The sequence below is a fragment of the Geotrypetes seraphini genome, chromosome 10 (genome assembly GCF_902459505.1).
Source record: "Geotrypetes seraphini chromosome 10, aGeoSer1.1, whole genome shotgun sequence".
Lineage (NCBI taxonomy): Eukaryota > Metazoa > Chordata > Amphibia > Gymnophiona > Dermophiidae > Geotrypetes > Geotrypetes seraphini.
In genome coordinates this window covers 39,160,619-39,183,044 of record NC_047093.1, presented here as the reverse complement: position 1 = coordinate 39,183,044, position 22,426 = coordinate 39,160,619, and the positions used below count along the sequence as shown (strand labels likewise).

The following is a 22,426-nucleotide window of genomic DNA, read 5'->3' as shown; positions in this document are numbered from 1 at the left end:
CTTGGCAAGGTCGTCACAGGACAAATACACACACTATTCCATTCCAAAATTAGTCCAATCAAAGGATCTGCACACTTTTACACCTGCTATCTTAGGCGGCCATTTTTATATGATCAAAAATATTTTTGGTTCAGAGTATGCATGTACGTGTAATTCCAAATCCTGCTCCTGGAAAGGCCTGCATCTACAGAGGATAAAAGATTTGCAAAATAGCATTTTCTGTATACTTTTACCTATAGGTAGAGAGAAAAGTTTTAAGAAAAGCCCATTTCTGTAGGTAAAAGCACTGTTACTGACAGAAACAGCTTTACAAATTACCTTAAATAACTAAGCACCACTGTCCAACACAACCGAAAGATGTAAGAGTTGCAGCCACTCTATAAATTTTGAAATCTCTCTCTCTCTCTTAAATCTGCTTCAAGTGCAATTTATTGTTAAATGCAACGGTGAATTAGTCCACAGGCTGGAAGCTCTTCCTTATAACTCTGCCTTGGCAGGCCCTGGCTGTTCTTGCATGGACGAGGCTAAGATTCTTTGCTCTCACCTGCCTGGCATCAATTTGCGGGCTGCTGACATAGTCAGCTATTCCTGCTTCTCGTGGCTGTAAATAAGTTGAAGCCTTCACAACATTAGCACTGGGCGGAGGCCGAGTGTTCCGGAGCATGACAGATAGGATGACCCTGCCTTCGCTCGTCATCTGCTGTATTCACCCCACTGATTTCTTATGCTTTCCTTCGGCTTTTGAGTAGAGAGTAAAGGGTATAGAATAACCAGATCTCTCTGCTTCAAAAATTGTAAGGGATGGGTTCCCCTATCAGGACCCAGAGAGCATAAATGGCAAGTTCCTGCATTTTATACTTTGCATAGTTTTCTACCTACTGAGCTGGGGATTTCCTGAGAAGTGAGTCGGGGGAAGGAATATTAAACTACTTTGGTCAGAATTTCTACCTCTAGTGTTTGAATATTTTACATACATTCAGCACTAACTATGGGCTCCTTTTATCAAGCCGCGCTAGCGGTTTAACGCATGCAATAGCGTGCGTTAAACCACCGGCTGCGCTAGCCGCTACCACCTCCTCTTGAGCAGGCGGTAGTTTTTGGCTAGCGCAGGGGTTAGCGCGTGATGAAAAGTCACGCGCGTTAACCCCACTAGCGCGGCTTGATAAAAGGAGCCCTATATGTAGAAGCAGCGGTACTGAATATAGTTTATAGGTTATGATTTATATTCTGCCTTTATACAAGGCGGATCACAACATTATTGTTTATTGTTTAATTAGTTTTTTGATTAAACGCTTTATCGATTCTGCAAAGCGTTGTACAAAGCATTAAATAAAATAACATTTCAACAAACAAAATTACAATAAAACATACTTTCAAAAAAAGAACTATAAGACAAACTACTACACATACTAGGTTAATTAAGTACGAACGAACAGAAGACACACAAAGGAAAAAGGGAAGAAATACAATAGCTATAGTAAATGAGAGAAACATTAAGGGTAAGCACAAAAGGGCAGGAATTAATAGAAAAAAAAAAGAAGACTAAAATAACTTTAGTTAAAATCAGCTTAAAAAAAAAGAATGATAAAACTTTAGTTAAAAGCATCTTTAAAAAGGAAACATTTTAAGTTGCTTTTGAACGTTTTTAAAGTATTTTCCGTTTTTAGATACAGCGGAAGAGCGTTCCAAATCGTAGGAGCTGTTACGGAGAAAATGGAGGTTCGACGTGTGCCAATTATTTTTAAGGAAGGGATAACTAGATTAGACTGGGATATGGATCTCAAAGATCTCGGTGGGTCATAGGGAATCAATACTCTATCTATGAAAGCTGGGGAATTAGTCTGCATAGTTTTGAATGTCAAAAGGGCTATCTTATAAGTTATCCTATGTGAGATTGGTAACCAGTGGGCGTCTTTTAGCAGAGGGGTAACATGGTCATACTTAGTTGCTCTGGAAATTATCTTGATGGCCGTATTTTGAATTAGCTGCAGACGTTTCAAATCTTTGTGATATATACGTTTTAAAAGCGAATTGCAATAATCTATTTTTGAAATTATGAGTGAATGAATCAAAATGTTGAGAGAACTGGTGTCAAGAAAAGGGGCCATTACATACATAATTTAAAAATACAAAAAAAATGCATGTCAAGTTCGGCATTCATGGTGGTTTTGCTGTCCCAAATTAAGCTGCTGAGCTATTTGCATAGCAGGCTGAATATCACTGCTGTTCATATTGTAGCACTAACAACCGCATTTCTGGAACAAGCTACCTACCCACATATAATCGTTAGAAAGTCTACTAAACTTCAGGAAGATGGCATCCCTACCATTGTTATGGGGTTGCCATGCTAGAAGTTCCCTTCCTGGTACTTCTTAGCTCGGAAGCTTTTAAAGAATTAAGTAATGACATAGTAATATACATAGTACATGATGGCAGATAAAGACCCAAATGGTCCATCTAGTCTACTAACCTGATTCAATCTAAAAATTTGTTCGTTTTTTTTTTTTTCTTCTTCTTCTTATCTATTTCTGGGCAAGCTTCAAAGCTCTGCTCGGTACGCTTCATAGATTCCAACTACCGAAGTCTCCGTCAAAGCTCACTCTAGTCCAGGGATCTCAAAGTCCCTCCTTGAGGGCCGCAATCCAGTCGGGTTTTCAGGATTTCCCCAATGAATATGCACTGAAAGCAGTGCATGCACATAGATCTCATGCATATTCATTGGGGAAATCCTGAAAACCCGACTGGATTGCGGCCCTCGAGGAGGGACTTTGAGACCCCTGCTCTAGTCCATCTACACCAGTGGTCTCAAAGTCAAACCATTTGCAGGGCCACATTTTGGATTTGTAGGTACTTGGAGGGCCTCAGAAAAAAACAGTTAATGTCTTATTAAAGAAATGATAATTTTGCATGAGGTAAAACTCTTTATAGTTTATAAATCTTTCCTTTTGGCTAAGTCTTAATAATAATATTGTCATTTATAGCTAAAGAGACATATGATCAAGAAACTGTTTTATTTTACTTTTGTGATTATGATAAATATACTGAGGGCCTCAAAATAGTACCTGGCGGGCCGCATGTGGCCCCTGGGGCATGAGTTTGAGACCACTGATCTACACCCTCCCAGCCATTGAAGCCCTCCTCAGCCCATCCTCCACCAAAACGGCTATATACAGATACAGACCATGCAAGTCTGCGCAGTACTGGCCTTAGTTCTTCAATATTTAATATTATTTTCTGATTATAGATCCTCTGTGTTCATCCCATACTTTTTTGAACTCCGTCACCGTTTTCATCTCTACCACCTCTCTCGGGAGCACATTCCAAGCATCCACCACCCTGTCCGTAAAGAAGAATTTCCTTACCCCTCAACCTCAAATTATGTCCCCTGGTTTTACCATTTTCCTTTCTCTGCAAAAGATTTTGTTCTACGTTAATACCTTTCAAGTATTTGAATGTCTGAATCATATCTCCCCTATCCCTCCTTTCCTCTAAGACAGGGGTGTCCAATGTCGGTCCTCGAGGGCCGCAATCCAGTCGGGTTTTCAGGATTTCCCCAATGAATATGCATGAGATCTATTAGCATACAATGAAAGCAGTGCATGCAAATAGACCTCATGTATATTCATTGGGGAAATCCTGAAAATCCGACTAGACTGCGGCCCTCGAGGACCGACATTGGACACCCCTGCTCTAAGATATGCATATTCAGGGCTTCCCTCATACATCTTTTGGCACAAATCTCCAATCATTTTTTTCGCCCTCCTCTGGACCACTTCAAGCCTTTTTGTGTCCTTCGCCAGATACGGTCTCCAAAACTGATCACAATACTCCAAGTGCGGTCTTACCAATGACCTGTACTGGCCCAGTTTGACCCCTCTCTCTTATAGATGGCTCCTCTAGGCAGGTGGCACTGCTCACTGCTCATTTGCAACTGCCAGGAAGTGTGGAACAGAGATTACCAAAAAGCAGCAAGGAAGGCAGAACTTTTGGCAAAATGACAGAAAAGCATGCAGAGAAAAGCTACAGAAGAGATCTGAAAAAGTAGGTCATCACATTTTAGAAGTTTTGTGCAGTACTGCAGCATTTCCTAGGTAACTAATGATAGGAAGGTCCACATTTATGCTCTTGGAGAAATTTACCATCTATTCTGATTTTCAAAAACAAACCAAAACCAAAATCTTGAATTAAAATAAAACATTTCATGGATGTTAAAGGAACTGGCCAATTAATTCACTGGGAGATAGGAAACCTGAATTTAAGTTTTTCCTCTGTTTTGGACACTTTGGGGATAATTCTATTAACTAAGGGGGGTATTCTATAAACAGCGTCAAAACCTAAGCACCGGTAGGCGCCCTACCCACATCTAAGTTAATTGAGAAATGCCATTTAAAATGCCAAAAAATGGTAACATTAAAGTGCCTACGGTTCCTAAATAAAAGGTGCTGGAATTGCCTACATAGGCGTTATAAATGCTTTAGGCGTCACCAATGTTAGAAGTGGCATTAGGTGTCCTAAAGCACCTAAGCAGGAGCGATTAATACAAACCTAGGCATCAGAAATGTAGGCCTGGAAAATCCTGACCTATATTTCTGGCACCTATCCTTGCCGGGGGATTCCAAAAATACTGCACAGCTTGCCATCGGCTGATTGCGGAAGGGGAATCCCTGATCAGCTGAGCAGGCAGGACTCCCCAAAACTGTGGCTTTGGGGAGTCCTGCTAGCTAAGCTGATCAGGGATTCCCCTGCCGCAATCAGCTGTACTGGCAGGAAGATTCCCCCATTTCCTCTCTCCCTGCCGGTTCAGCTGATTGCAGCACGGGAATCCTCGATCAGCTGAGCTCCGGTTCAGCCGATTGCAGCAGGGGAATCTCCGATCAGCTGAGCTGGCAGGACTCTCCAAAGCCGTGGCTTCAGGGAGTCCTGCCAGGTTAACTGATCGGGGATTCCCCTGCTGCAATCAGCTGATGGTAGGCCCTATAATATTTAGATTTCTGAGATGTGATTTTCTAACAGGCGCCATTGTGTGATTTACACGCGATCAGCATCAGCTTTTAAAGCAGCCACCAACTTCAGCACCAGTTAAAGAATCTGGGCATAAGTGCTAACATTTACACACTGACCCTCAAATTCTGTACAGGTCACCCAAAATTAGGAGTACACTTTTGGGAGGATCACAGATATGCATGTAAAGTAATTTGCTAAATTGGTGACAGCAATCATTAATTGGCCTTAACAAGTGCTAACTGACACTAATTACTAGTTATATGCATATCCACTCTATGCACCCATTCCTAATTCATATTGTGTGCAACTCTAAAGGGGATGTGGCAAAGGGAGAGGGTCTGAGCGGGTCATGGGCATACCCTGGATTTAGGTGCAGAGTTATAGAATACTTCCATTTCTGCACCTGACAGTAGTTGGGTGCACAGTTAGGTGCAAAAATGACTTAAATTAGTATTAACAATTCCATACGGACCTGCCTTTGTAGACGTCCCACTTAGCATACATCATCTCATCCATGGTCTTGAGCGCATTACAGTATGACTGATTGAAAGTAAGATGGTGTTGAACCCAGAAAAAACCCAGTTCTGCAGTCCCTGCCTGTACTACCAGCTGTTAATTGGTCCCTAACCATACAGCTGCTTTCTCTTTTATCAGATTATTATTGTACAGCAGGGGTGTCCAACCTGCGGCCCGAGAGCCGTATGCAGCCCAGTGAAGTATTTTGTGTGGCCCCGATCGAGGGCGATGCAGTGTTTTCCTTTGCTGCCCCTGGGTGTTTACCGTCTTGCCAGCTTCTTCCTGTGTCTTACTGCAGCGTTTGCACGTTTGTGCATCCCAGAAACATTTTTTTCAGCCAATGCGGCCCAGTGAAGCCAAAAAGTTGGACACCTTTGTTGTACAGTAATTGTAAACTGCCCAGTGGCACTTACATTTAACTGGTGGTAAATCAAGCATTCTCAAACAAAATACAAAAAATTTAAGTTTGGAATCACAGGTATAGTGTTACCAGAATTGCTCTTCAAAAAGAGAGGGCACCTGGCCCCGCCCCAATCCGCCCCCCAAGCCCCGCCCCACATGAACCTCATGTCTCCTTTCCCGAGCTCGGCTGTCGACGTGCAGCATTATCACGGCGAGGTCCACACGTGTGAAGAGGTCCTGCCGGGTTTTGGAAATCCCTCAGGGCACTCGGACAGTCCTCTAAAAGGAGATGAGGGCGGGGGAGGGGCGCCACCGCCCCGGGCACCTCTCACCCTCTCCATGCCACTGCACATGAGATCTGGTGCTATCTCTCTGCAACAAAATATACCTCACCTACTGATTCAGACTCACATAAAATTTTCATGACTCTTGTCTTTCAAATGTAGTGGAAAATGGTGCGATAGCTATATTTGTCCACTATAAAAGTAGTAAATAGAAATAAAACAAAAGGCTAGATTCACTAACCTGCCTGTCCGTGCCCGATCCATGGCCGATCTGCGGCAGACCGGCCATTTCACAAAGGCTCAGCATGCAAATGGGGGCGATCGGAGGAACACCCCCCACGACCACACTGATCGCTAGTGAGCGATCCTGAAGCACGCCCAGACCATCTGTAGATGGTCTGCGCATGCTTACAGAGCTAAAAGCTGCTTTTTTTTCTGGGTTTTTTCCTACTACTTCACAAGCCCATGGTTTTAACTTGCTTTTTTTTTTTTTAAACTTCATTTAGTTTTTAATGCCAACAAAAAGTGCAATACAATTTACATACAAATAATAATAATCAAAAAAGCACTTATAAACCATCAGAATCTATACAAAAAATAAAAATTCCCTCCCCCATCCATCATTACCACGGGCTCACACTGCAGGGGAAGGGCATGGCAATCGTGGTGGCGAGCCGGGGCGCAGGGCGGCGAGAGGAGAGTCGGAGCTGGAAAGGGCTGGAGAAGTCAGGCTGAAATGGGCAGATCAGGGCGAGAAGAGTCAGGGCTGAAATCAACTGAAAAGGGCAGAAGTCGACAGAGAGCATGAAAGGTCGCTTTTTTTTGGATCGGCCAACCCAGTTGGTGTTCCTTGAAAAGTTTAGTGAATCGCGTCCTTCCTACTTTGCATGCCGCTCACCTTCATTTGCTTGCGCGGATCGGAATCGGATCGGCCATGAGGTTGGTAAACCTGGTCGGGGTCGCAAAGTGGTCGCAAACCGACCGGTACACGATTGGTTTGCTTCGTGAATCTAGCCCATAGAAAAGAAAATAATATGATACCTTTTTATTGGACTAACCATATCTTTTTGATTTAGCTTTTGAAGACAATTCCTTCTTCAGAAATGAGCAAATGTTGACAAATACCAGAAAATGTACGTGAAACATAAAATCATTCCAATGACAGTCTCATAGAAAGAAGGGTGGGGTGGGTTAGGTTAAAAAATAAGGAAAGCTGAGTGGGTGAGAGACAGAGAGAGATGAATGGGTGATAAGAGAGCGACAGAGCAGTATAATTTTATGGTTTCTAATGTGATTGAAAACTCAGATCTTTGTTAAGTCTTGTCTGGTGGGTGTCAAAATATTTCATCACTTTGACTTCAAAAGGTCTTACATAGTAACACGGTAATATCAGCAGATAAAGACCCAGAGGGTCCATCCAGCCTGCTCGACAAGGTGGTTAGAGCCACGCCCACCACGCTGTGTAACCACAGAGGCAGCCAAATATGATGAAGTCAGAGTTATACTCACATTTCATCCCCAAGTATTACTGATAGTTTTCAACTCGCGGTTTTCCCCTCCTCCCCCCCCCCCCCGAGCTGTACAGCACCATCACTCACAGCATGCGAGGCTGAATAAATTGCGGCTGTACTCTCTCGAGGAACGTAGGGAGAGGGGAGACATGATTGAGACATTTAAGTATATTACCGGTCGTATCGAGGAGGAAGATGATATTTTCTTTCTTAAAGGACCCTTGGCCACAAGGGGGCATCCACTAAAAATCAGGGGCAGGAAATTTCATGGCGACTTCAGGAAGTATTTCTTCACCGAAAGAGTGGTTGATCATTGGAATAGACTTCCTGCGCAGGTTGTCAAGGCCAGCAGCGTGCCAGATTTTAAGAATAAATGGGATGCGCATGTGGGATCTCTAAGAGGGTAATAGTGGGGGAGAGTCATCGGAATAGGCAGACTCGATGACATATAGGATATCTGGGAGAATAAATTTAGGGAAGGGGATCTTTAGTGTGGGCAGACTAGATGGGCTATGGCCCTTTTCTGCCGTCATTTTTCTATGTTTCTATGTTTCTAAACATTCCTGGATATTATGAACAACACTATACAAAGCAACCTCTGATAAAGAACCCTACTTTTTGGACCTTCAGAAAGCGAATACATTCTGGAATTAATTTTTCCAACAATATTACTGCATTCCTCATTGGTCCTTCTCTTCTTATCAAACTCTGTTCTCTTAAAAGATAAGAGTACAAGTGTTCCACATTTCCAATTAATATACCATTCAAATAATTATTCCACTTAGCAATAATCGCGCCTCGGATAAACCTCGTTGGCTACGATACTGACATTGTAGATGTATGAAACTCTGTTGATTCCAGTTCAGAAACACGAGTTTTCAAAGTCTCAAAGTTGTTCTGTGGACACACTTTATAGTTTTTGGAACGTTGTGAATTTGAAACTTAAATTTTTGAAAAGCTCATATTTAAGCACAGAAAGACAGGTAACCAATGGGTGCTTTCATTTTGGGTTTTGCTCGGACTCACACGCACGCTTATTTCTCACTGTCGGTATTTAGAAGCTGCACAGGCTTCCTTCCACTTCCAAAAGATAACAAAACTGGCGGTTTGATAGAAGAAATTAACAAAAAAATCCTCTCCCCAAACTCCTCTGCACTGCCCCAGAGCTGGTGGTAGGTTTTCCGTGTTATAGACCGTCATTTCCAATCTGCAATAGACTGCCATCTGAGCATTATGAAGGAATGCTAACTGACCTCATTTGCATCCATTTAATTGCATTTCAATTAGATTTGCGACAATGCTTAGCGCACACATTAACACCCGCGCTCCAGACCTTTGAACACTCTGCACATAATAAAGTGCGTACAAATCAAGCGCTAACCGCTTCATAGGCTAGCATTGGTTTTGAGCATTTCACACCCCCCTTGTTACTAATAACCTAACAGTACGTTGGCCTACAAAATGCTGCAAATAATGAGGTTTCTTAAATGTCTACATAAGTCAATAGGTAAATTGAGAAGGTTAATGACTGGAAGTTAATTAAAGGCCGGGACCAATTTATTTAATTGAGAAACCAGTAAGAAATTATATCTGCAAAGAAAAACAGATGGGAGTGGGTAGATGAGGGACAGGGTGGAAAGAGATGAAGGGGGAAGGTTTTCAACTTGGGCTAGGGTTATCAATTTTCAGGCCGCAAAAACCCGGACACGTGGCCCTGCCCTGTTCTGTCTCTGGCCCTGTCCCGTTCTACCCCAGCCCTGCCCTGTTCTGCCCCAGCCCCTCCCAGTTCAGCCTCCGACCCCACCCCACAAACCTCCTCTCTTCTTCCCCGACAAGCTGCGTCCGTGTCTGGAGGGCCTGGAGCATGCGCAGATGTGCGCGACATCATCCACGCGTGCTCATAGGCCCTCCAGATGTGGCCGGAGCTCGTCAGAGCTTTCCAAAACCCGGACAAACTACCCCCTCCTGAAGCTAAAGGCTGATCTCAGACCAAAGAGCTCCTTGTGACCTTGGATAAGTCACTTAATCCTCCATTGCCCCAGGTACAAAGTAAGTACCTGTATATATGTAAACCGCTTTGAATGTGTAACCACAAAAATCCAGTATACAAGACCCATCCCCCTTTCCCCTTCCACAGAAAACCCTGAATACATTAACTGAAAACTATTCAAATTAACAGCGGAAGCTGGAGCGGCCCGCTTCCCTGATGCATACACTTCCTAACCTTCAAATCCCTATCCAACCCCCAAAAAGACACGTAGACCTGAGTGGAGAAACCTGGCCGCAGCCCTGTTTAATGTAAAATAAACATATTTAAATAACATTTACATATAGTAAACAACATATACAAACAGCATTAAATAACAGTTTATCTAATTAAACCAGCACAATGGTATCACCATTGTGACCCTGATCCCGAGCTACCGACTCAGAAGTAAATGGCCCCCGACCCTGCCGTCTAAGCAAGGGTCCGAGGGGTGGCATGTCCCCACATGCCCCATTGTCCAGGGTCATCCGACTCACCAGGCATGGCTCCCAGCCGGCCCACCGCTCATCCCACGATGAGACCAGCCGCCAGTAGCTCGGGATACCGCCAACCGAAACCCAACACTTCACCCCATAGTACTAGCGGGCGGGAGGGCGGGAAAGCTGCCTCGAAGGACCGGAAACCGTTACGGTCTTCCGAGAGCCCTCCTTTTATATCCCCTACCCACCCTACCCTGCGGCCCCGACTCTGCCGTATCGGAGGTCACTCCCACGGCGGGAAAGACCTCCTCCTTTAGATTTTAAATTTCCTTCCTACCTAACCACCCCCCCCCCCAACACTTACCCGATGGGCGGCCCCGCGGGCCTCCCAGCTCTGCGTTAGAGCCGCCCGTCGAGACAAGCTCTCGGGCTTTTTATTAGTAAATCACAGCATATAAGCAAAACCCATCTTAGAGAGCATTCCTTTCACTATCTAGACCCTCTCCTCTTTACCTGCCAAGTCCCCCCATTGCTGCCTTAAAATTCTTCCTATATATTTGATTACCCCACCCCCTCCCCAAGCTAAGGCTGATCTCGGACCAAAAAGCTCCACGTCAGACTGAGCCACTCCTGGTTTGTCCCTCCTTGGGTCTACACATGGACAGAGTTAATCCAAGAGTGGATCAGGTTAGGCTTTAGGACCCAGAGCTCTCTGGTTGGTTTAGATGCCCTCTTTGCACCATGACCATTCTTCTTCCTGCCTTACATTCCCTTTGCACCTCCCTCTTTCTCTTGAGAGACACCTCCCTCTTAGTAGTAAAGTCAGGCTCCATGATTGTTGTTTGCCTCATTTATTTACCTTTTGCATTCTTCTCCATTCCTCATACGTGCATCTCACGACTGTATGTGCAGTTATAATGGCTAAATAAATAGTGAACTCATTCCTGACACTAAAGCACTGTAGATTTCTGTAGCAGGCTGCAGCCAAGGGGTGTACCCATAGAACAGAACTTTAGTCTCGGCTGGCTGCCTTTTCTAAATTTCTGTTCTTGTTTTGCCCCTTTGGATGGATGAAGTTCTTTTTAATCATGAACCATGAACAAATCATTCACTCCTTCTCTTCCCTTTTTTCAACTCTGTCTTTTTTGCAGATGTCCAGATCCTGAGCAACTCATCCTGATCCCCCAACTTTGAAAAAGGAATCTTTTTGGGTGTATCTGTGTGTTACACAAGCCCCTTCTGTATGCACAGATGCTATCATACCACAGTAGGTGATTCAGAAGGACATGCCAATACTGGGGGAAGAAAGCCATTTTCTGTACCCTGTTATTTATGGCACTTCCAAATGGCCGGGTGCCCGAGTTGTATTACAAAACCTGCAGGAAGAAAGCCTGCTTTGTTACATAAAGCGTCATTTAAGCCAAAAGCAGCACTGGCCCCTGTACACTCTCACCTTGTGCCTCTCTGTCTGAACTATGTGGAATGTAGTCCGTTCTCTTCTCCTCCCAGATCCAACAGAGAATAAAGTAAAAACAACAGAGAAACAAGTTCCATGGAAGCAAACACCCTGCCCCAGTGACTTGTGTTCACAACCCAGCCAAAGAGTTCCATCTTCAAAAGGTCTGTCTGCCTAACTGGACAAATCTTCAAGATGTATGTTATATCATTATATCTTCCTGGAGCAACAATTCAAAGCAATTTACATATCATTAAAATAATAATACTAATAAACACCTACTCTACTTGGCAAACAGTCAATTTTATTTAGCTCCAGCCCTCTGGAATGCCCTTCCATTGTAACAGTGGAACCTGGAGTGGTCCGCTCCCCCAAAAACCTCCTCATACCCATGCCCCCTCCCCCTCCTCAATAACACACTCAACTCTGTTGTTGGTGAAACCTGTTCGCAGCCCTGTTTATTGAAATAAACATATAACTTAAATACATTATTAACCTTATTTCACAAAACAATCATCGTATAACAAAAACACAACTTGATCCTGAGCTACTATATCAATTAAATGGCCCCCGACCCCGCCGTGCTAGCAAGGGTCTGAGGGGTGGCATGTCTCCACATGCCCCATGAAAGCGGTTTTTAGTGCCAGTGTCAGAACAGCGCACGGCGGTCACTAAAAAATGTTTTCGCAGTTTTGTAAAAGGGGAGGTACACTATTAAACTACTTCTTTTATGTGCCATGGGTTCCTTACAGTTTATTTGTTTATTGGGATGTATTAACTGACTTTTCATGAAGAGATTCACCCAAAGCGGTTTACAATATGTTGAATAGTAATCAGGAGTTTGTAAGTATTTTCCCTATTTCTCCCAGCAGGCTCACAATCTAACTGTGATACCTGGGGCAATGAAGAGTTAAGTGGCTTGCCCAGGGTTACAAGGAGCGGCACTGGGATCAAACTCGCAACCTCAGCAAGCGGAGGCAGCAGCTCCAACCACTAGACCACTGCTCTGCTCCTGCAGTTTGTTGTCTCAAATTGTTCTTAATTTCTTTATTTGTCCTATTTTGTGTAACAGATTATATTTGTTTCTTTGTTAACATGTTCTGGGTTTAACTGGGAGGACAGACTAAAACAGGGGTGTCAAAGTCCATCCTCAAGCTATTAGCATACAATGAAAGCAGTGCATGCAAATAGATCTCATGCATATTCATTGGGGAAATCCTGAAAACTCGGCTGGATTGCGGTCCTTGAGGAAGGACTTTGAAACACCTGGTCTAAAACAATGAAATAAATAAATAAATTTTACTTATTTGGTTTCAAAGTATAATTGTTGTCCCCTTTCTGTTTACTCAGTTTTTGTAAATGGCTTTCATTTGTCTTTTTGGAAGAGAGGTATATATCAAATTTTTAATAAACATAAATGTAAGCATGATATAAAACAACAAAAACCTGGTAAAGAAACATACAATAAACATAAACAAAGGGCCAGCATTAAAGAGGATGCAAAGCCAAAACACAGAGGGCCCTGCCCTTGTCTGAAACGGAAGAAATCACAGCCTGCAGGCTCACTCCCGTATTTCTACCCTTGTGCCTTGCATAAAACCAACAGAAACATAAAGCAATACCACCCCCCCCCCCACACACCAATATCTCAGTGTTCCCCAAGGTTAAAATTACCTGCCGTCCCCCAACTCCAGTCATGTAGAAAAAGCCAGCACAAAATTTAACACCCCCCCAAGCATGGAAGAGGTTTTTAGCGCCAGCCAGCACGCTAAATGCTCTGCGCTGTTCTGACGCTCATAGGAACTCTATGACCATCAGAGCAGCGCAGAGCATTCAGAGCACTAAAAACCTCTTCCACGCTTTTTGTAAAAGGGGAGTTTGTTAAATAAAAAGATGTGGCACTGGGACAGATTCTAGGGCACAGGGTAACTTTAGCCAGTCAGGGCCGAAGTCTCAAAACTTATGGTGCCTTTAATGATGGTCGCTAAACCGGCTCCAGACGGTTTAGCAGGGCAGTATTTTACCGCTCGATTAGCAGAACTGCTCACTGTGGGCTTTTCCACGCTTCCTAGCAGCCTCCAATTCTGCTATGCAAATGAGGTACGACGAGGTCATTACTATTAAAATGGTAGTAAAATGAGCTCATTAATATTTAAACAAGCACTCCGGGTGATTCTCTATCATCGCTAGGTGGGCGCATGGGTTTCCAAATCCCACTTTTACGTGTAAATATGAACACCTAGGGCTCCTTTTACAAAGATGTGTTGGGGCCTTAACGTGCGTAATAGCTACTGTGACCATATGGCTCCAGAAAAAAGGGGACGGATTGAGACATCCGGGTTTTACTTCCAGTGAAAGCAACCAAGATTTCTCAATCTGTTCTCCTTACTTCCATTGCTTTCAATGGAAGTAAAACCTGGATGTCTCAATCCGTCCCCTTTTTTCTGGAGCCAAACACCCGGATGTCTCAATCCGTCCCCTTTTTTCTGGAGCCATATGGTCACACTAGTAATAGCGCGCGCTAAATTGCCCCGCACGCTAGCCGCAACCGCCTCCTCTTGAGCAGGCGGTAGTTTTTCAGGTAGCGCGCGCTAATCCGGTGCGTGCTCTAAAAACGCTAGCGCACCTTTGTAAAAGGAGCCCCTAGTTTATCCAATTCTCCTTTTAAGACATAGACAGGGCCCAAGTCGAAGGGATTGGGGGAGGTAAGTGAGCAGGCAGCATGAGGAAATTTACAAGTTCTAGATTCTGAACCTAGGTGACCAAATTTTGAAGACCGAGTAGGCTGGAATGGTGACCTCACCATGTGGTGAGAGCATCACAGCCCTTGAATCTACTGGAATGGATGGTCTAAAACGGAATGTATAAATAACACGGTGACCCTTCTGCATAAACGGAAATGCAACGTCTATCGACAGCTGTTCTGCATCTAAAACATGTACAACTGACCAGGTCGTTTGAAGACATGTGGCTTGACTTCAGCCAACGAGATCCTCCCCAAAACTTTAGAGGGCCTTAGTAAGCCAGGATAGTAGGACACTGACCTTGGGTAATGTCTTGGGCTTCTGGCCAGGTGACGAATTGAGGTCTTCATGTACTTTGTCCAGCAGCCAGAGGAGGAACTCCAGGGCATCGTGCTGGGAATTCCCACGGAACTGGGAGCCATGCTTGGAGACAACATTCTGGAGGAAAGAAATGGAATGAAATTCTATGAGCAACTGGATTTTAAAATGTACTTGACAAGAAAAAAAAAAAAGAACAATGGGAGAGAGGAAAAATGGGAATTTCATTCCTTCGGGAGACAACTAAAGCTCAATATTCAGAAGCAGTTATGTGGTAGGTATTATCTACTAACTACAACTGCTTTGCTTTAAATTCTGTGAGCCTTCAAAAGCCATACAGATCACAATGGGGTTATTTTATTAGAGGGTGCTTCTATCAAAATAACCAAAAGGTGCATATTTTATGCTCATTTTATAAAGACTCACCCAAAGGCTTGTTTCTTATACTACTATTACTCTTAATTATTTCTATAGCGTTACCAGATGCACGCTGCGCTACAGAGTCATAAAGAAGAAGAAAACAGTCCCTGCCTGAAAGAGCTTACAAACTAAACAGACAAGACAAACAGGATGTCATGGATACAGTTAAGGGGAACGGATAATCTGCTGGCTGGGCTGGAGAGCAGAGGGAGTACAGGACAATCAAGCCATTGTGATATCACTGATGAGGTTGGCTGTTATTGGTGGAATGAGGCATTATGACATCACAGTCTCAGCTCTACTTCCCAAAGACTGAAACTGTTTACCATACTACTGCTATGAATTATTTCTATAGCGCTACCAGACATACACAGCGCTGTACAGAGTCACAAAGAAGAAAACAGTCCTGCCTGAAAGAGCTTACAATCTAAACAAACAAGCAGATAAACAGGATGTCATGGACACAGTTAAGGGAAACGGTTAATCAGCTGGCTGGGTTGGAGGGCAGAGGAGCAGGGTTAAGGATTGAAGGTTTTATCAACAAGGTGGGTTTTCAGTCAAGGGAAGGGGCTTGACGGACAAACTCGGGTAATTTATTCCAGGCATAGGGGGCAGCTAGATGAAAGGAACGAAGTCTGGAATTGGCAGTGGAGGAGAAGGGTAAAGCTAAGAGCAGCTTATCTGAGGAACGGAGTTCTCTGGGAGGTGTATAAGGAGAGAGAAGCGAGGAGAGATAGAGGGGCAGCCAAATGAACACACTTGTAGGTCAGAAGATACAGACTACCACATTCAAACTATAGTTACCAAAAATGGTATTATGGACCTCTGCAGCTATACTCAGATGGTAAAATCATCATCACTGAGATATTACATGCCAGAATTGTCATTAGTCCATCAGTAAATCCATATGTACTACTACTATTTATTTCAATTTATATCCCATCCTCCCAGAAAGCTCAAGACGGGTTACAGAAAAACGTATATAGTTTCACAGACAGCAAGGAACCTATCTATGACCCATTGGGACATATAGTTTCAATAAACAGAGGAAACATACATGGTAAGAAAAGTAGAGGGTAACCTACCAAAACCCCGGGACTTACGTAGTTTATCATTTCTACAGCACCGAAAGGCATAAGCAGCGCTGTACATTTAACAAGCAATAGAGGGTCCCTGCACAGAAGAGCTTACAATCTAATTTGGACAGACAGGACAACTAAATCAATTTCTAATATTTCAAACATGTCCACTCCTGCATATAAGACAAAAAATTATTCTGCATGCTGTATTTCTCTTAACTCTACATACTGTAACTCGCTGACTGTCCAGCCCTCTTCAATGTAAACCGCCTAGAAGTCTCACGACTATGGCTTTATAGAAGAATAAAGTTATTATTATTATATATTATATAGGGTTGGGGTGTTTCTTGCAGAGAGAATAATAGGATGGACATAGGTATCTACTGGTGAGTGGGAGTTAGGTATTGAAAGCAGCCTTTAAAAAAATGGGGTATTAGCTTGGATTTGAATACTGCTAGAGACGGAGCTTGACTTATTGACTCAGGAGGTCTGTTCCAGGCATAAGGTGCGGCAAGATAGAAGGGATGGAGTCTGGAGTTGGCAGTGGAGGAGGAGTATGGATAAGAACATAAGAATTGCCACTGCTGGGTCAGACCAGTGGTCCATCGTGCCCAGCAGTCCGCTCCCGCAGCGGCCCCCAGGTCAAAGACCAGTGCTCTAAATGAGCAACTTACCTGATGAACGGAGTTTATAGGGGGGGGGGAGAGGGGGCATAGGGGAAGATGAATGAGGAGAGACATTGGGGGCTCTGGCGGAATATAACTCCATACAGTCATTAGTTTAACTTGGTTTCATACCTTAGTTTCATAACATTTAAACATATGGTAGCAAAAATGATTAATGCTTGATTTTTGCTACAACATATTGAAATGTTATGAAACTACCCCCCCCCCCCCATCTTCCTTTTACAAAGCTGCACTAGGGGATACAGTGCGGCAAAAACCTCAAAGCCCTTTAAATCCCCATAAGCTATTTGGCTTTGTAAAAGAGGGGGTAAGTTATGAAACCAAGTTAAACTAATGTATTGAGCTATATGGATAATTTACTGATGAACTAATGACAATTCTGGCATGTAATATCTCAGTGATGATGATTTTGCCATCCGAGTATAGCCGCTGAGGTCCACCATACTAATTTTTGTATCTAGGAAGATATATTGTGGCAGAGCATTTTATAAAGACATCATAGGTGCCTTCATAAAATAAACACCTGGAACTAGCACCAACAGAGTACAAATTCTCATGCCCAAATGTATGCCAACTCTGAGGAGGGAGAGTGTGGCGCAGTGGCTAAAGCTACAGCCTCAGCACCTTAGGGTTATGGGTTCAAAACCGTGCTGCTCCTTGTGACCCTGGGCAAGTCACTTAATCCCCCCATTGCCCCAGGTACATTAGATAGATTGTGAGCCTACCAGGACAGAGAGGGAAAAATGCTTGAGTACCTGAATAAATTCATGTAAACCGTTCTGAGCTCTCCTGGGAGAATGGTATAGAAAATTTAATAAATAAATAGTCTATCCCTTGAGTGTAGGGTTGCCAGACGTCCAGGTTTTGAAAAGCCTCCTCAAATCATGCCGGGCATGGAGGAAATCCACTCATGCGCGGATGTCATGCGCGGATTTCCTCCCTGCCCGACGTGATTTGCGGGCAATTGCAGGCAGCAGGAGGGGGGGGGGGGAAGGCTAGGGCGAGTTTAGGGCGGGGATGGGAGGAACTGGGCAGGCCTGGGGGGGCGGGTCTTGGGGTCTGGATTTTCCACTTGGAAAATCTGGCCACCCTACTTGAGTGTAAGTAGAGCTTGAAACCAGATATAATCCTGCATAGCTGAGTTAGCTCCTTCATGCAGAGCAGGGACCAGGGTCATGTGACAGCAAGACAGACTTAATAGTCAGCCTCCGACCACCACTGGGCACCTTGTAGGCCTATTATATCTACAGTCGACTCCACCCTTGACAGCGCACGTTTCGGTTATCCGCACGCGACCTGCACGGTCCCGTTTTATTTTTTACATTAAAGTAAATGGACGTAAACTCCGGATAATTGCACTTCTGATAAGCACACAATCCGCTTACGCACACCTATGTTATAGGTCCAACCGCCATTCTCTCACGTCAGTCAAGCCAATCAGACCCACCGTCGCACACATTCGTACATATTTGGATGAGCCACGTGTTTTATTGCATTAGACCGAACAGTGCTGTTTCTACAACTGTACCGCATTACATTATATTCGGTGTGTTTTTGGTTGAATAAAAGTTTTATTGCATTTGACTACAGTGTACTATAATTTCACGACTGACAAAGTTGTACTCCTATTAAGCGCACATGGCGATCCGGTCCGAAGGCCGTGCACTTAAGCGGAGTCTACTGTGCCTCTGTTTAATACTACATATTCTAACTATCCCATCTTGCTTTTTTTATAAGATTTTAGCACTTTTCACAAACATTTCGATGAAAATAATGCCCTCAGACGTATACCGTATATTTTACAGACAACATTGCCAAAATATGTTCTTCAGAATGCCAACGACATTGACAGGGTTTAGCAGAAATAGATAGCTTTGAAAGCTGTTTGTCTTCTCCAGGAATTATTCCCTTTTGGGAAAGGCTTTAGTAAGCCTGGACTAGAAACACATGTAGAACTCCTCGGGCACACGCACTTCTTCATTCCAGATACAAATCGCTTTGAGCAGTGAAGAAAACATAGATAAGCTCAGAAATGAAAATTGACACACAGCATACCCATAGCACAACTCTTGAATAGAGGGTATAGATGAGCTGGGAGTATTGATCATCACCACTCTGGGGATTAAAAGTCTTGTCTGAGAATATTTATTCAGAAACAAACCAAAACAAGCAGCATTTCTGCATTTATAAAGAGATAGAGATGGAACTTTTTAGGCTAGGTCATTTCCGTTCGTGGTGAGGCAGGACTAGAGAGCACTCAAAGAGTTCCCTTGTAGGGTTACCACATGTCCAGGAAAACCTGGACATGGACATGTCCTCTTTTTAGAGGACTGTCCGGGTACTCTGACAGACTTTCCAAAACCTGGCAGTTTGTCCGGGTTTTGGAAAGCTCTGGTCACGTCTGGAGGGCATCTGAGCATGCGCAGATGATGTTACGCGGATCCATGCATGCTCAGAGGCACTCGGACACAGCCCGGAGGTCAGGAATTAAAAGAAGAGGCGTGATGGGGCGGAATGGGGCAAGGCTAGAGGCGGAATAGGGCGGGTCTGAAGGCAGAGTGGGTGGGGTTGGAGCGGAACAAGGCGGGGCTGGGGTGGAATGAGGCGTGGCCATGCATCTGAGATTTTTGGACGCAAAATCTGGTAACCCTATTCGCTTGAGCACTAAGGATTTGCGCCTAACGTACATTTAGCTTTAAGGTCTAATTCAATTTGATATATTACCTATCCATATAAAATCTAAGCAGTTTATGATTTAAAAAAAGGATGAAAATAAAGTTAAACATATTAAAATCACAAAAGTCCTGATTCTAGTAATGGCGCTCTAACTTCCCCTTTTACAAAGCAGCGTTAGGTGTTTTTGCGAACCCATGTTAGTGAATGCCACAAGGCAAAACCCCAAACCCCTTCAAATCCCTATGGGTTTCAGGGCAGTTACTGCAGTGGTCCGCTCTAATTGGTTTTGTAACAGAGGCACAAAATTAGGAAAAAAAAAATAGACCACAATATAAATTTGTTTGATGTTTGAACAAAGAACTTGAATAAAATAAATATATAAGTATAAAATGAAAAAATGACCATAAATTAGAATGTAAAAAGTTATCACTCTGTAGCTGGATTACATTTTTACCGACTCCAACTAAGTACACCCAAAATTGCTTCCAACTCCTACTTCGACTCAATGACTCCGATTCCACAGCCCTGTATAGAAGTACTCAGTCCTACACCAATACAATTTACAGAGTTCTTCAAGAAACTTCTGCTTGAAGCTGTTGTGTGATTGATATATCCGGTAGCATATAATTACAGTCTGAGGTCAATGTTTAAATAATCTGGTCTCTACTTAAAGATTATGTTTCTTTAAAAGCATATCTCTCCTTCTCCAGCTAACAAGTCAGCTTTAAGATCAGTGACCTTGGGGTGCAGTCGTCAAACTTTCAACCAGTATTTTCATCTAGGGCAGTACATCAGCAAGGTTATCTCCGAATGAAGGACAGCCATCTTTTCATAAAATGTGGCAATATGCCCCTCCATTTCAAGGATGTTCGAGTCATAATGAAGGATGGTTAACCTTTAATGACAGATTCATCTACATCGGATGACAGGTAATCCTCTCCAGACTGTACAGTGAAAAGTTTTATCCCGATGGAAAGATGTTGATGAAGGCTGGGCATATGCTAACAGTCCGTTGAATATAATTTTGCTTTTGAACAGGCGGTCTTATCCAGGACTGTCATCGCTTTCCACACAGCCCCTGACGTCCTACGTTCACACAGTTGACAGAGGCAGATGGCACCAGTTTAATGAGGCATGAGCTTTCCAGGACCAGGGTCCACTTCCTCAGATATAGCTCATGCCTCAATGACAGTGTCTCTCAATCTGTGTGCCGTGGCACAATGGTGTGACCCAAAGAGATTCTGGGTGCGCCACGAGAGATTTCAGAATTATACTTTATTTTTAAAAATTCCCTTCATAGGTATACACTAGAATAGATGACATGTATGTCTCGTACGCAGGACTCTCCGTTAAAATGCTGCTGCATGACTCATATTCCGTAAGAACTGCTATTCTCACATTACCCCTCTCCTCAAGTCGCTTCATTGGCTCCCCATCCATTTCCGAACACAGTTTAAACTCCTCTTGCTGACTTACAAGTGCATTCACTCTGAAACCCCCCCCCCCCCGATAGCTCTCCTAACTCATCTCCCCCTATGCTCCCCCCCCCCTCCGTGATCTCTGCTCATCGGGCAAGCCCCTCTTATCTGCACCCTTCTCTTCCACTGCCAACTCCAGACTCCATCCCTTCTTTCTTGCGGCGCCGTATGCCTGGAACAGGCTGCCTGAATCAATATGTCGTGCTCCGTCCCTGACAGTGTTCAAATCCAAGCTAAAGGCCCACTTTTTTGAAACTGCTTTCAACTCTTAAGCCCCACTCACTACTGTCAGATACCTATACCCACTATAATCTCCCCAACCCTGTCTAAATTAGATTGTAAGCTCTTCTGAGCATATGTCTTTCAGCGCTATAGAAATAAGAAATAATAATAAGGATACAACCGCCCAAACAAGTGTCGCTCTTTCACGTGACTGGCCTTAAAAAAATAACAGCAAGTAATTTTAGTTTTATTTTTTTATGAAGTAGTTATCCTAACTTGAGCAACAAAGCATTTGAGGCTTTGTTACTGTTATCTTCTTATCTTTGTGAACCTGGATTTTCACTTTGACAGAAATTAAATTAAAAAAAAAAAAAAAAAAGAGAATGACTGCAGATGGTATATGATGAAATGTGTGTTTGCTTGTCGACTATCAAGCCACATTTTGAGTTAATTTGCACTCAAAAACAAGCTCATCCATCGCACTGATTAGCAATTCTATTCTAGCCACTTTAGTTTCACTGTTGTCAAAATTACCCTTACATAGCTTAAAGTGCTTAGACCAGTCAGTGCCAGCGCAGTACAGTATACCCCTACGAACTCACGGTTCAGCATTTGCGGTCCCAGTTATTCGTGGTTTTTCCCTCCGCCTGTCACGTTCTGCTTTTTGAAAAAGGGAACGGATGGCTGCAACTTCTCCGCAGCTCCAGTGCTTCTGGGCAGTGCTGGGTATGTTTGGAGCTGACCAGAGTACACAGGTTGGGCCCGGAGTGGGGGCGGGGGGGGTTGAGTTGCAGACTAGAGCTGCCGCGATTGGATTCGGCCGGGAAGTGACAACCAACGACAGTGAGTCCCAAGTCTCCTCCAGGGTGGCAAAAAGTAAAACCTGACCTGCTTCTAATCTTTGTTTTGTTTTTTCCTTCGTGGCTCCAGTGCTTCTGGGCAGTGCTGGGTATGTTTGCTTTTTTCTCTTTCCTTTCTATACAGAAACTCTTTCACGCACACACCAGTCTCCCGGCTCCAAAAGCTTCTTCCACTCCATTTTGTTCCACATCCGATATTCACGGTTTTTCACAATTTGTCGGTGCTCCTGGACCGGAACCCCCGTGAATTTCAGGGGAGTACTGTAAATCAAATTCTTAATAAACATAAATAACTTTAAATAAA

General features: G+C 43.7%; 1 protein-coding gene across 4 annotated transcripts in view; it reads right to left on the bottom strand.

Annotated features, from left to right (window-relative positions):
* USP43 (ubiquitin specific peptidase 43) overlaps window positions 1–22,426 on the bottom strand; it is a 481,211-nt gene that overhangs the window by 379,611 nt on the left and 79,174 nt on the right. For 2 of the 4 annotated variants that reach the window (XM_033961845.1, XM_033961846.1), the window contains exon 2: window positions 14,684–14,821. The exons of 1 other annotated variant lie outside the window; for it this stretch is intronic. In XM_033961845.1, the coding sequence (XP_033817736.1) occupies window positions 14,684–14,821 (138 nt within the window). Of the gene's footprint in view, window positions 1–11,042; window positions 11,090–14,683; window positions 14,822–22,426 lie in introns of those variants that run through there. One more of the 4 variants, XM_033961848.1, reaches the window with a different exon arrangement.